The 15,868-nt window shown below is 38.8% G+C and overlaps 2 protein-coding genes across 3 annotated transcripts in view; both read right to left on the bottom strand.

Moving 5' to 3' along the window:
- Positions 1-2,940, bottom strand: part of arhgef18b (rho/rac guanine nucleotide exchange factor (GEF) 18b) — a 74,871-nt gene extending 71,931 nt beyond the window's left edge. For both annotated transcript variants that reach the window (XM_079681143.1, XM_079681142.1), the window contains exon 1: positions 2,854-2,940. In XM_079681143.1, coding sequence (XP_079537269.1) covers positions 2,854-2,929 — 76 coding nt within the window. In that variant the 5' untranslated portion in view covers positions 2,930-2,940. The remainder of the gene's footprint in view (positions 1-2,853) is intronic.
- Positions 2,941-7,799: 4,859 nt separating this feature from the next.
- The window catches only part of LOC307019836 (insulin receptor-like), a gene marked incomplete at its 5' end in the record, with an annotated part of 36,152 nt that continues 28,083 nt past the window's right edge, over positions 7,800-15,868 (bottom strand). The window contains one exon of the mRNA XM_079650940.1: positions 7,800-15,868. This exon is cut by the window's right edge and continues 843 nt beyond it.

Consider the following 15,868-nt stretch of genomic DNA (forward strand, 5'->3'; position numbering starts at 1 on the left):
TACCGACTAATAAATCACCAAATTACATTAACACTTTGCCTTACATTTATTATAATTTGACACTGAAAATGTACTCAATATTAGACTTAATGTACTTTATATAATGTTTTATTTCTCTATTTAACATTGTTCCTCTTTTCTTCACATTTTAATATCACAACTGTACCCTCTCTCTACGCATTACTTCAAATTAAAGATCTATAGAAGATGTCATATTTTGCAAGAATTGTAAATCTTGAAAGAAAGTTTTGATTTAGTGTTATACTCGTGATTGACATGACATTGCTGGACAAATGCCCCAAAACAAATTAACTATGATACTCAATCTCCAAAACAAACAATATCTGCGATAAATACTTACAAATCTTCTTTTTAAAAGGTGAACATTGGAGGGCGCAGCTACGAGCTAACTGCTAACATTAGCTTAGCTTGTAGCTATCTCTGATAATTTAAGATCCAGATGACAACTTAAATTCTTTATCCGGTTAAAATAAAAAGTTATTACAAAATAAAGACAAAATGTGGCTCATAACTTCACAAAAAGTAATTGTATGACAGCTTCTGGAAGACAACTCTGACACTTTTATCCAAACATAACAAGGTCCAAGTCTCTCTAGTAGCAGGGAGCTAAAGCTAGCTGCAGCAGCATTAGCATATGGCCATATTCCAATAATATGTAGATAACAAAGTGGATTTTATATCATATTTGGAGTTTTTTAACATGCCCGTATTAATATTTTATATATTTAAAATGCATTAAATCACTTTATGAAATGTCAAAAATGGATCAAACGCCATTATAGGAAAACACACGCACAGTTGCTGACTCTTGATTGAAATTACACATATTTCTGGACATTTTTGGGATAATATCAGTAGGCCAGACAACTCCAAAAAAATTATCACATAGTCCTTTTTAGATTAATGTGGAAATGTAACATATTATACCTTTAAATCTATATAAATAGACTGACATGTGTTAAGTCAATAATGTCCCAAGTTAAGACTGAAAAGACCAAATGAACTGTTATCTCAATTAAAATTACACATTTCTCCTGTTTTTAAATAGTTGTAGGCCTACTGTACATATTTTAGATAAATTAATTGCTCAATTCAACAACATACATGACAAAGGTCTACTGACTTTATGATTTAAATGTGGAAATGTTAAATATTATACTTGCAAATCTATATAAATAGGCTTCTTCTAATCTATATAGTCAATAAGTTTACACCCAATTCTCTATGATAAAAGATATGTGTGCCACGATATGTTTGTCTTAGCTGTGTAAAAATAGGAAGGCCTTTGAGCAGATGTCAAAAGAAGGAAATGAGGGCACATGTTCACCACAAAGCGTACATATGATACACACACACATCTACATGACAATCACAAGAGGAACCTGAGCATCATATGATAGGTCAGTTGATTAGTACAATGACAGGCCCATGACAAAGTAGGCCTACACATTTTTTAAAGAAGGTGTTTTCAACAGAGACAGAAGTTCAATAAAAACCTTTTTATGTAGTGTTAAGGTCTTTCTGAAAAAACACAAAATACACACACTGAGCTCATATATTCTCAGCTACAAAATAAGCAAATGACAAGATAAAAATCACACTTGTAAGTCATGTAAGAAAGATATGTTGTTCAAATAAAAGTGTTTGGATTAATTTCACGTTGACGGTGCAAGTGTGTGTGTGTGTGTGTGTGTGTGTGTGTGTGTGTGTGTGTGTGTGTGTTTGTGTGTGTGTGTGTGTGTGTGTGTGTGTGTGTGTGTGTGTGTGTGTGTGTGTGCGTGTGTGCGTGTGTGTGTGTGACAGCAGGTGAAAACAGAACACAGAGGCTGTTAGATCTGAGGTCGTAGAACACATCAAAACAACTGTCATCTCACAGATCCTCTTTGATCTGAAATTCGTCCGACTACAGTTTCAAAGCACCGAGCTTGGCTGAAGCAAAATGGAAACATCCTACACCGCTCCTTCACGTCTAAGAAATATGATAATCCACTGAAGATAACAGCATGGCGACTGACAGCATGACATAATTCAAGCTCTGCATATTATAGAGAAAGAACAACAATATAAGTTTCGTTTGCAAAAAAGCTACATTTTTCAGTTGTTTTTCAGACTTTCTTAATGGATGTACTTAAAAAAACACTGGATTTAAGTTTTAGATTTTACAGTGGTACAAAAATGATCATTCTGCAATGCACAATAAAACATGTTTTTTAGGGATACATGAGTACATTTGTGCATTTTCAAATCTTTTACACAGGAATGGAATATATTTGCATTTTGAAAGCCAATATTGTACTATATTTATCTGACAGCTTAGTTATTTACAGATTCAGACAACTTGCTTATACAGAATATAAATGAACTAATAAATAAACAAATTGACATCAAATTGAGGTTGAGATGTCCAGCAGCATTATACAAAGAAATTACAATTATCACCACCTTTACTAGCTGTGATAGACACAATTAAGCATCGATAACCTAGTAATTAAAAAATATATATGATTCTGATTTTCTTCCAGATACTTGTATATAAGTTGATGCCAAACTTTGGTACTTTTGCTTATTTGAAATTCGTACTTTTACTAGCTGAGTATTTTTAAAGTTGCAAGATAACTTCTTCTGCCACTGCTTAAAGAATGCACCAGGCTTTGAAATGACTAACTGTATTTCACAGAAGCCATTGTTTACCACAAGCCCCAAATCAGATAACAACTGTTAGACAACAGCAGATAAAAACATTACATCCAGACCACTTCCTCCACTACCTGTCTTTTCGACTCAATATTTCCTCTCTAAAACACGAGGAGTAATCTGAACATAAAGTACTACCTCTCTTGAAGGACCATCTCTTCATCCAGAGTTTGGAGAAGGAGGGCCAGGAGTGGTTGAGAGGAGAGTCCGCCATACGAGCATCGCAGTGGGGAGGCCAGCAAGAACTGGAGCTCCTCACATGGAGCACCCAGCGAGAGGAGAGGAGAGGAGGGAGGAGGAGGAGGGAGGGAGGAGGAGAGAGGGAGAGTCCAAGGGAAGCAGTAAGGAGCGTCTGGTTGGGGATTACCTCCCGAGAGACGGAACAAAGGGCAGCACAGCAAAAGAATAAAGATGTGACAGAGGGAAGAGAAAAGGAGGCGTGATGGTGTTTCGTTTCCCGAGTCAAGACAGACAAGTTCCAAATCAAGTCCAAAGTATAAGACAAGTTCAAGGTCAAATCCAAAGTCAATTTCCAAGTCAAGCCTAATACGTTCCAAGTCAAGACTGGCCAGTCCCAAGTCAAGTCCCAAAGTCAAGAGTGACAACTCCCAGGTCAAATTCCAAGGCAATTCCCAAGTCAATAATGTCCTAAAACCTAAATCCCAAGTCTCAAGTCAAGTCCATTATCCACACGGGCAAGTCAAAAGTCTGAAAATGGTACGTTTCCCATCCTTAACGGGTCAGAATGTGTATCTGTTTGTAATTTACGTCACACAAACAAAGTGGGGAATTAAGTTGTGACATGCTGGAAGTGAGTAGCGTTAATGGTGGATGCAATTGTATTATTTATATGCCATACTTTTTAAATAAAACAAACTAGTATTTTAGGTCAAAATGCTCAAGTGAAGACACAAGTCATTGGTGTTAAAGTCCAAGTCTAGTTGCAAGTCTTGTGTGGTCGAGTCTCAAGTCATCGAATGTGACATGTGAGTCCACACATCGGACGACAAGAGACCAAAGAGGAGAGCAGAGAGAAATGGTTACGATGTGAGTACAGATGTCGTTAAGTGTATTTCAATTGTAATTAAATGCCTTAATGTTTACTGTTTTTCACCAGCTGTAGGACATCATTGTTTCAGGGAAATAGAGCCGATATAAAAAAAGAGGAAGGAAGTATACGCAATAAAAGTAAAGAACAATGACACATGTAGGCTGGTTTTTTATTCTGAGTCATAGCGGCAAGCGGCACCACATCCACGAGAACAAGAAAAACAAGTGAGGTTTTTAAAAATATATATATGTAACAAACTATAGAGGATAATACAGAAGAGAGAGGAGAGTATCTCAGCTTCTACACAATTGATGCAATCGTGCTTCTTAATGTGTGCAAGTGTAACTACGCATGAATGTCAAACTCAGCTCACTACACATCAAGAGGAAAAGTCTTCTTACTTTCCCACAGACAGAGGAGGAGGCTGCACACAGAAATGCTCTCACACAGAACTCTGCTGCAGAAACACCTCACATTTCAAACAGTCTAGGACAGAAACGGGCTCTTTGAGGGCAGAAAACTCCAAAAAAGCAACTTCAATTCTACTTACATGTGCTGATGGTGGCAGATGGCAGTGTGTGAGTCCTGTAAACGTGCAGAGAGGAGGAAAGGTGGTTGAAAGTGTATAAAGCTCTCTCAGTGTGTGAATGTCGGCCTCACACTGACTGCACAGAGCCGCAGGAGTTAACCTCGCTTCCTCTTTCTGTAAATGACGCGCTGCAGTTTCACACACCGCTGCTGCTGCTGCTGCTGCTGCGCTGCTGCTGCTGCTGCTGCTGCTGCTGCTGCTTTCAAATGAGTCAATAGTACTATGGCATGAAGTTGCATCAAAGCATTATCGTGTCATACTGACTCGAGTATGTCTTTTTTATGCTAAGCTAAACTTCAAATCCACTACATTTTGGAGGAAAATATTGTGTTTCTGACTGCTCTACATATATTTAAAACTCATAGTTACTACTTTTTGCATATACTTTTTACTGTTATCCTAACCCATTGCCAAACTATATTTGAAAATAGTTGATTACATTTGGATACAGTTAATGGATAAGTATTTACTTTATTTAAGTATCCAGTTAAATGTGCACCTACATGTATTTTTTGTGATGCAAATAGCCATTGTGCATAATGTGTACTTTCGCTTTTAGACTTTAAGTAGATTTGACTGAATACTTCTGTATTTCTGCTTAAGTAACATTTTAGATTCAGAACTTTCAGTTGTAATGGAATATTTTAAAACTGACATACATCTTCTTTTACTTAAAGGTGGGGTAGGTAATTCACTTCAGAAACACTTTTTGTTATTTTCCATGGAATGCTCTTAACATCCCGATAGCAATGAATGCATTAAATGCTTTGACAATAAATACATAGAAATATTTCATCTGTGGAAGCCGTAGTACTGTAAAAAGCACGACCAATCATCTGAGCCGGCCCGGGTCAGATAAGTGGATGGCCTACCTGCCTGTCAGCCTTCCATCTGTGCACACTTATCTCGTGCTCTCATTGGTCATGTGCGCGTTTCTGTGCGTTGGAGGAGGGGCTCTGAAGGAAGGGGCAGATTTTTTCCGGCTGAGTACTTTCAAATTCTAGCGCACTCTAGCTGGTTTCTCTATTCTTACCTACCCTACCTTTAAGTAAAGGATATTAACCCTTCTTTCACCTCTGCAAATGTTACCAGTTCCAAATCAACCATATTTCTTTGCTTTACAGACTTAACATATAGTAAACTTTATACATGCATGCTTCAATGCCACCCTGCAGTATCTCATGACGACCTCCTTTAGTCTGGTGTGTGTTCTTGATGTGTGTTCTTGGTGTGTGTTCTTGATGTCACGTGTGTTCATGTGTTGTGTATCTTCATGTTTTGCAGCTGCCTGTTGCTGCAGAGCTCTGATCGACGGTGTGAGGAGGAAGTAGTCTGCAGTGGTTTCATCACTTTCATCGTGCTCCACCGCCATCTTTACTGTGAGATTTGACTGTAGGGTGTGAATGAACGCAGATTACAGTAGGAAACGCGCATCAGTGGTGCAAAGTAATGAAGTACATTTACTCAAGTAGCCTACTGCACTTAAGTAGAATTTGAAAGTACGTTACTTGAGTATTTTTATTTTATGCTACCATACCACTTCACCGCCACAACATTTTAGAAACTAATATTGTACATTTTACTCCACTACTTTCATCTGACAATTTAACAGATTGAGAATATGTGTTAATATGAAATATACAGTACATTCGCTGTTAAATAAAAATATTGACTTACATTTTTAGGTTAACAAAGTCAGCAACAAAATATGAAGTTACTAAAATAAGTAACATTTGATCATGTCATGCTAATCCAGTTATTTAATATAGGATTTTAAAACAGGCGTATAGCATTAACGAGCACTTTTTGTAATTGGTTGCTTTAGGCATATTTTTCATTTCATTTTATTTCATTTAATCGTTTATTTGAATAGGGACAATGCACATTAATGAACACTTTAGACAAATAATGCTTCAAGTGTAAATATGCCAGATTTGAGCTTTGAGCTAATTTCCATCCGTGACATACAACATTTAAGAACATGAGATTTATAAACATAGCAAAACATAAATACATGATATGCAAAAGAGCAAGAGCAGCACACACAAGTATTTACCACATGGCAGTAAACTATAGCATCAACGACATATTAAGTGCAAGAGATGATACAAGAGATGCATATACTTTTTACAATTTTTAATGCAGGATATTTATTTATTTACTCTTTAGTAATAATAATAATAATAAATGATACTTATATAGCGCCTTTAATGGACCCAAGGTCGCTGTACATGGTGGACAAACAAAACAAACAGACAATCAAAGGGCAAACAAAAAATGACAGAAGCCGGGGGACCAAGAAAGGGCTGGGGCCCGAAGGCCAGGGTGAACAGGTGTGTTTTTAATGATGATTTGAAGATGTCCAGGGAGGCAGCATTACGGATCTCGGCAGGAAGTGCATTCCAGAGGGTGGGGGCCGCAACACTGAACGCCCTGTAACCAACAGTTCAGAGGCGAGAGCGGGGATGTAGGGATGGAGGAGGTCCGATAAGTACTTGGGGGTGAGGATATGGAGAGACTTGTACGTGAGGATGAGTGTTTTGTACTGAATCCGGGACTTGACCGGCAGCCAGTGGAGGCGGATGAGGGTGGGGGTGATATGTTGCCATGGCTTGGTGCGGGTGAGAAGCCTGGCGGCAGAGTTCTGGACGTATTGGAGCCTGTCCAGGGTTTTGCTGGGATCCTCGGACAGGGCTCCATTGCAGTAGTCCAGACGGGATGTGATGAAGGCGTGTACAAGTGTTTCTGCCACAGAGTCAGAGAGTGAACGCCGGAGTCTGGCAATGTTTTTGAGATGGTAGAAGGCGGATTTGGTAACAGATTTTATGTGCGCCTGGAAAGAGAGGATGGTGTCCAGGATGACCCCCAGGTTGCTTCAGTGGACGGGGAGATGGAGCAGCCGTCAATGGAGAGAAGCAGGTCTCCAACCTTCTGTAGCGTAGTGCTACAAATACTGTATCACAAGTTTTACTTATGTAATGTAGGCAAAGATATTATCAGCAACCTGTCCTTGAAGATTTGGGTGTAAATAACTAATTGATTTATTTTTATCTCATATAATTTGCTTGATTATTACATAATCATTCAAATGAACATTATCGTAATAGTGTATGTGGTATACTGTAGGTGGAGATGTTAACAACATTGTTTTTAAGCTATACATAACATATTCACAATATGAGTATCTGTCTAATGTAGCGCAGTTAGAGAATTAAGTGGCTTAAAATGGAAATAAATCACTCAATTTGTTCTACTTTTACATACAAAATAATGCTTTTTAATGTAGGCATGTTTCTTTGTTTTGTTTAGACTGCCTGTAAAGAAATGAGTTTGTTTATGTAAGCCCATGTATGGACAAACCAAGTCAATAAATGAGTAGTAAAAAATAAACAAATTAGATTTTTCAAGCTACTTTGCAAGAGTCAACAAGCGTGAAAAAACAAATATTCTCCAATAATTTTATTCATAATTTTAATATAAACAGTTAATTGTTGAATAATTTACACACAGCAAGATTTTTATTTTCATATCATTGCAACATTTTCTGTACATGTCACTACTTGGCTCTCCTTTGAAAACATAGAAAAAATAAATTGTCAAGCGTTCATTTAGTCATGGCACATTTTTGATCCTGTACAATATGTATTTCTGTGTGTGTGTGTGTGTGTGTGTGTTCATTATGTCGATATATGTGATACATAAAGATAATGGCACATTTGGATCCAGTGTGAGGGATGAAGCGATCTCTGTGGGTTGCTGTTGTTTTTTTGTACTGTACATACACACATATACACCTGCTGTCTGCACCGATGTTTCAACATAATGTTTACACAACATATCCCAAAAAAAAATTAATACATCAGCATATTCATCGGCAATAAATGACATTAATAAAAGAGGTATCCTGCAGGACTACACACAGCATTCTGGGGACCACCTATGTGCACTGAGGAAGAGGAGGAGGAAGAGGAGACTAAGAAAGCCGTGATACAGACTTCAACACAGACACAACTCCATAGATTTACAGCACAGGGAGAAGCAGAGATAAATATTTAGGGGTTGGTGTGTAAACTGGAGCAGACCACTGAGGACTCTAAAGAAGAGGCCGCTTCTTCCTCACTGTGTCGTCTAACAAACACCTGCGACGCCATTTTTAAACATGGCGTCCCTCTCCCTAATCAAAAACACAAATATGAACATCATCATCACACTACTGACACACAGTACGAATCATTCAGAGCTGAAGGTGTCTTTATATTGAGCCTCCTTTAAAAGACATTTTGGGAAATGGATTTTGTTATCTGGTTTTTGAGATTAATGTACTTCTATGAATGATTCCTGTTTGATAAGATATATTGATAAGGGTTCCCACACCTTCTTAAAACATCAAAATTAAGGACTATACAGTCCCAACTCCCTCAAATGTAAGGACCCATCACAGCATAGACACGGATAATGGTTCATTAATGTTTTCACTGATCATTTTTATAATAAGAAGTAGCAGAATGTACTATCATTTAAAAAGAGGGAGGCTTAAATTATGGCAACAAATATGCCTTAAGGAATTCGATTACTAAAAAAATAAAGTATGGAGATTATTTTCTTTGTTTCAGAAACTTATTTACGAGTTGAAGAAGTTGTCCAAATAACTTAAATGTCTCTCCTTTAACAAAACATGTGCTAAACGAAACACAAGGACCAACAGCTAGCATGGCTCTGAGCATATCGAGATCTGCCTGAAAAAACAGTTTAACGCTAAATGTTTTGAACAAATCAATACGTTTCGAAACATTCATTTTAAGTAGTTTGCTTGACAGGGAATTTCTTAGTTGAGGACTTAAACTTATTACATAATAATGAAAGTAGATTAAGGTAAGATTGGTTGTTAAAGACCAAGCTAGGCTAGCTGTTTCCCTCCATTTCTATTTATTGTGCTAAGCTAAAGCTAACTGGGCAAGCTATTTCCCTCTGTTCTTACTCTATTTGTTAAGCTAATGCTAACTGTTTCAATCTGTTTCTTTTCCTTGTGCTAAGCTTAACGCTAACGGATGCTTCCAACTTCTTCGTATAACTCTCGTAAAGATACAAACAAGCCTTTTTCCCAAAATGTCAAACTATTCCTGTTACACCTCCAGCTTTACAGTCTAAAATGTATGGCCGTAAAACCATCAGTAAAGTTTTTTTTCTTATATATATATATTTTTTTTAGCTTATTCAGGATTTCATCACTCGTGTTTCCTCTTCTTCAAAAAGGATGTGCAGTGGTCTTTTCCAGTTTTCACTTACATACATAAAAAAAACACATTTGCAAACTAAACACACGTCTCTTGTCAGAAACAATTTCATACAACGCGACTGTGATTGGTGACGTTTTGGTGACACAAGAAAGGCGTTACGGGTGACATGCTGTTGTGAACTGGAGGATGGGGGGAGGGGGGGGGGGGGGTGAAATGCATGGCGACATTCAGGACATGCATGGGGTTTTAATAGCGGGGACGTTTAGGCCACATACTGTTTGTTTCACAGGGTAAGCCCTCAGACTGGAGTTGTGCTGCTCCGGTTGAAATACAGACAGACTGGACTCTGTGTAGTGGGTTGTGTCATGAAAAAGAAAAGCTATCCTCTTAAATTTAGAAAAAAGTTATATACACAGTGATAACAATGTTAATTCATAATGTACAAGAGTAGTAAAAGTTTACAGTCAGAAAAAAGTAATTGTATTTGCCCTCCATACTTTGGCAAAAACATTTTTGAAATCAACATCTCTAAAATGTAATACTTTTTTCTTTTAACAACAAAACAACAACACATACAATGCTTTGTTCTCACCCTGCGCTGAGCACGCTTCATCTGAAAGGTCATCAGAGTTCAACAAAACAAACCTAAACTTCCCTAAAAATCAAGTGCTTTCGCTTTTCCTGGGGAGGGGGGGGGGGATCTGCTGTTATTTACAGTTAAGAGCTTATTAATCGGTTCATTTTCTTTCAAATGGAAATTGTCATTTGTTGCTAATCGTGTGTTTTTGCATGTGTTTTGGGGACGCTGCTGACTGATATTGATGAGAAGCGAAAGCATCAAATTACCCGCTGGTATAATTCACAAAGCTTAGCAGAATAGAGACACAAGGTTAATACAAATTCAAATTGCAGTATTTCTTACTCTACTAAAGAACACAGGAAAAATAAAATTGTGTTGGGAGGTGGGGAAATCCTCTTTAGTGATTGGTGGAGCTTCTGAGAGGAGGCGGGGTCAAGTGGGGCAGTTTGAGCAAGGCACTGTGGGTCGGGGACCTGTTTGCTGCCCCCCCTCGCCGACCTGCAACGCCCCCTCCCACCACCAGAGGGCGATACACTCCACATCACACAGATAGAGAGGAGGATTCCTGATTATCATCAAAAGAGGGGGAATATTTCAGATTTAGAAAATGTTGAATGTTTGTTGTTGAAAACTTGACTTCTCCATGTTTGCGAGGAGAGCTTCGGTCAGAGTGGATAATAAAAAGTTGACTCCTCCTCGTCCTTCTTTATCCTCTGAACCGCAAAGCATCAGGCCGCCTCCCTGAGACGAAGAGTTACAATCTAGATCTGTTAAAAAGTTTGTATGGCACACAGGATTGTCCCAGTCCAGGGTAAGGGAAGAAAGGGGGAAGTCGAGGGGAGGGTCCTCCTATTTTTTAAATCTTTTTTGAACCAGCTCAGACGTCCTGATCAGCCAAAAAGACCCAATCCACGGCATTGACAGAAAATAAAGGTCATCTCTTGATATTCACAGTAGAAAAAATATACAAACAAAAAACGAGCGGAGGAGACGCGGGGTGATTAACAGAAGAAGAAGAAGAAGAAGAAGAAGAGAAGCACTTCCTGTCAGCTTTAGTCTGGATTTTTTTAAAGCACATAAAAGGAGGCTCCACGGCTGCATAAAGGTGATTGTAGATATGCATGTAGTTGCTAACATCAACCGGTAGAGCCGCTACATGCAGTCCAGAGTGTGTGTATGGAAAACACACATGATATTGTTCTTCCTGTACCTAATGAAAGCTTCATTTGAGTCAATTTATCAAATGTAGAAAAGGATAACTGTCCTTTAAGCTAATTTACCGCATGATCTTCCACATTTAAGGGTGTGAAACAAACAGGGAAGTGTATCCTTCAACTCTAAAATCCAGATGTTTAGAAGCCTCCCCCAGGACACAAGAGGAAGAGGAAACATTTAAAAACACCAAAGGAATTGATCAGCAGTGTTGGTAATGTACGATAAAATGATGTCATTGGACACAGAGAGACTGACGGGGATGATTTAGGCTCTTTAGACTGATTCCTCCATATGCACTGAGGTAGACTCTGGCCAAACACAAAGACGACGACAATCACTAACTAACTATTTAACTAGCACTGCTCTCCAATCGGCTACTCCACCTGTACAATAACAAACTAGGCTTTTCATATTTTTTTTACATCGCTTCCACTCAAAAAACACCTTAAAAATGCTCCACTAAAAAGCTAACTGTGTTCTTCTTATACAATGACAATAATAAAATAAATATCTGGTATTTCAAAGATATGGGCATCATCTTAATTAAAAATTGCATATGCGTTGTGAAGACACAAGATAAGCAACGTAGGTCGAAGGTGGAGCTGTGTCTAAAGTCCAAACTGCTTCTCGTATGTAGTGTATACAAACATGTACTTTTGGGAGTACTCTTAAGATATTAGTACACAGTTGTGGAGTTTCGACACAGCTAAAGCTCCACTGTTTTTCTCTCAAAACTGACGGGCTTCAGATTCTTTTTTTCTGCTTTTATTTTCCAAACTATGTCACAGATTATTTACAAAGTACAAAAGCCCACGATTGTAACTCCTCAGAATAATTCGCTAACATCGTAACCTCAGGCCGATCCACAGTGTCACCGCTAACGCACGAGCTCACACCGACCTTACCCGGCAACAAGCGGAAAACACCAAATTAAAATGTTAACAAAAAAAGCCCAGAAGACTTCTACTTTCTTCCAGCTAAGAACACATTCCTACAAATGTAGATGCAGCTTTGATTCTCCATGCCTCTTGAAATGCAGAGAGAGCACAGAGGCATTATGTGTGTGTGTGTGTGTGTGTGTGTGTGTGTGTGTGTGTGTGTGTGTGTGTGTGTGTGTGTGTGTGTGTGTGTGTGTGTGTGTGTGTGTGTGTGTTACTAGCCGATAGAACTAGCCTGGTAGTGGCTCTGGGTTTTGAGAAGGCACTGGTAAAAACATGGAGGCAGCTTCTCTGCTTTCTCTGATTCTGACTTTGGCTGAACTGTAAGAGCTGAGTGGGATCGGCTTAGAATGGCAAGCACATTTTCTGTGTGTCAGGAAGTATCACCTCACCCGTCATGTGGTTAGAGAGCGCGAAAAGAGTGAATTACGATGTAAAGAGACACAAAAAATAACTGTTTCCGGTCTCTTTTTGAGTGTAGTGTACGGTCAACAGGAATGTTTTAGATTCCCGGCAGGAGGAACAAACTTGAGATACTCCAATAATACAAATTAAGTGTCTTTATGTGTGTTTTCTGGACTTCAGTTCCAACTAAACCCTGGAATGTCAGACCTGAGTGAAGCAGCTGCTGCACACCAGGTCCTGACTGCATGTGAGAGCGAATGAGAGGATGAACACTCGCTCACACACTCTTTATCCTTCAGAAACAAAGATAGCCCCTCGCTCCGAAACCTGCGTCGGAAATCTAGTTAGAACTTTCCGCTTTCGGCAACGACAAAACTTGGAATTTCCCAACAACTGGCTGATTCTGAGCAGTGAGTTCAGCAACTTTCAGGAAGACTGAGGAGGAGTGTGGGAAGTTAAGCTGTGAATTAATTAAATTCTGCTTCCAATTAACACTGAGGTCCTGACATGGAACGGTGATGCTACTTTTCCCGATTGTATAACAAATGTGTTTCTTTTTTTTTAACAGCACCTGCATTTCGCTAAGAGATGATTTTAAGGGAGGGTAGGGCTGCACAATTACTCAAAATTGCAATATGGACTGGCGTTATATCCAAATGGCAAAAAACGTAGTATTTAGTAAAGGCTAAATTAAAGAAAATATCTGGATAAAGTATTATGATGATGCAGAGAACTCCTGGTATTTAACAGATTTGATTAAAATTAAGTTATATGATGAGACCGTGCCGCGCCACACTAATTGCCCCGAATAAGCACGCCGCACTTTCGACTCAGTTGAGGCCCCCTCCGCAAGACGAGGCCCACTCCGCAATACGAGGCCCCCTCCACAAGGTGAGGACCCACGCAGTCTGCATGATCGGCCTGTAGGGAGGGACGGCCCTTGGTACAGTTCCTCTTAATAGAAATATTTTATTTAGTTCTTTTTTGCAAATTGCGCAACCCTAAAGGGGACACATGCTCGTTTTCAGTAAAGACGTTTCCACGCCGCTAAAATGCACAACTTTATGTCTTAAAATAGTAACATTGGGTGAGTAATATAGAAATGATCTCCCTTACAGTTGTCATGAATAGGGACATTAGCTCTAGAGACTGAAACCGCTTTTTTGTACCAAACTGTGAACGTGTCATTACTGCTGTAAAATTGGGCATTTTTTCATGGAGATTTAGACTCACTTTTTGAGCCTCTGGTGGCTGCATGATGAACTGCAGGTTTCTTCGGCTTCACTGCTCGACAGAGGAGGTTGCAGCCATCAAAAAACTGTGTCCGTGTTGTCTTATCTTCCAGATTGTGGGTTGATAAGCAATCCATATTTCCATTAGTTTGAGCGTAAGCACAGAAAAAAGTGAGTTTTTCATGATATGAACCCTTTAGTTTCGCACCCTGCCCTGATCCAAGCAGCACGTCTGTCCCAACACCAGGAAGAAAATCAGGCAAAGGATCTCTACGCTCTCTAACCTCAGCGACTCAACAACCAGCACCAAAATGTTATAAAATAATAATCCTGTAAAGACCTCAGCTCCAGCGGGACGTGAGCAGACAAACACATCAGGTGCACTTCCACCCACAAGACCTCATTCCCCTTTTTAAAGCTTTTTTTTGGTTATTTACGTCCGTTTTTCCCCCGTTGTGTCCTCCAAATTTTGACAGCTCTCAGCGGGAGCAGGGTTTATAAAAGATGATGCAGTGAGTTGACAATATTTCGGGGCTTATATCCTTTCCCATCCACACGGAGAAACACGGTTGGGCCTAAGACGCACTGATGGTAGATTAGTGTGATTTCAGGGGCTATAAAAATAAGAAAAAATTTAAAAACCCAGAAAAAAAACCTGGCAAAACAAATACTAGCAAAGCTTCTTGATGAAAAATATTACAAATATGAACTATTTACAAAAGAAAACATTAATAGGTCATATATTATATATGAAATATTGGTATGTCAACACCAATATTCCATATATATATATTATATATATTTCTATATTTCTATACCCACTCAAAAATATCAAAGCAGCGGCTATTGGTCAGTCTGAGGAACTCTTTTGTCCAATTCTTAACTGTTTAAATATCCTTCAGCCATATAGTGAGGACACAGAAATAAAAAGTGAGGAAGAGAAGAGGAAAAATAAATTAATTCACCAAAAAACCCGATGAATCTGTGTGACGTTTGGAATTCTGCAGAACCAAAAAAAAAAGAAAAACATTCCTCTAGGAATAATAATAATAAAGTTTGTTCTAGGATCAAGTCTTTGAAAAGTCCTCCCACCGTGATTAAGTCATTGTTCAAACAGGAACATGAGTTGATAGACACTTTGTTTGTAGGCCACGTACAAAAAGGCCACTATCTGAGTTTCACTTGAAGAGATAGAAAAAGCACAAAGATGTGGAAATGCTGATTGGTGGAGGAGGAGGAGGAGGCGGGACGAGTGTAAGCAGCCTTCTTGGTTGTCTAAGGTTTGTCGTGTTCACAGTTTTTGTTTTCTATCTGTTTCCGTCACGAGGAGTCCTGGAAACGTGGCAATAGTGAAAAACAATATATAGAAAGTCTGATGTGTTGTTAGAGGAAATTTGTAAAAAAAAAAGCATCCGTTCGCCTGCCTGTGTGGGAGGCGAGGGAGAAAATAAAAAGTCCTGAGATCTGTTTTTTAGTTGAAGGGCTTCTCCAAGAAGTAGAAAATGATACAGAAACGATGGACAGCACTGAAGAAACTGAACCGTTGACTTTCATTAAATGTATTAAATCAATGAATTCCACATTACTGTATTAGGTTAGTGGAAAGCAATGACATTAATGAACCTATTATGCAAAATCCACTTCTTCAAGTCTCTTCTACATCAACATGTGTCCCCTCTTCTCCATGTCTCTTCTACATCAACATGTGTCCCCTCTTCTCCATGTCTCTTCTACATCAACATGTGTCCCCTCTTCTTCATGTCTCTTCTACATCAACATGTGTCCCCTCTTCTTCATGTCTCTTCTACATCAACATGTGTCCCCTCTGTGGAAAGAGACTCTGAAAGTTTCAGGAACAAAGATTCTCTCTCTTTTTGTCCTGATCCATTTCTATAAAAACCTGTCT

The sequence above is a fragment of the Notothenia rossii genome (genome assembly GCF_949606895.1).
Source record: "Notothenia rossii genome assembly, chromosome: 1".
Taxonomy (NCBI): Eukaryota; Metazoa; Chordata; class Actinopteri; order Perciformes; family Nototheniidae; genus Notothenia; species Notothenia rossii.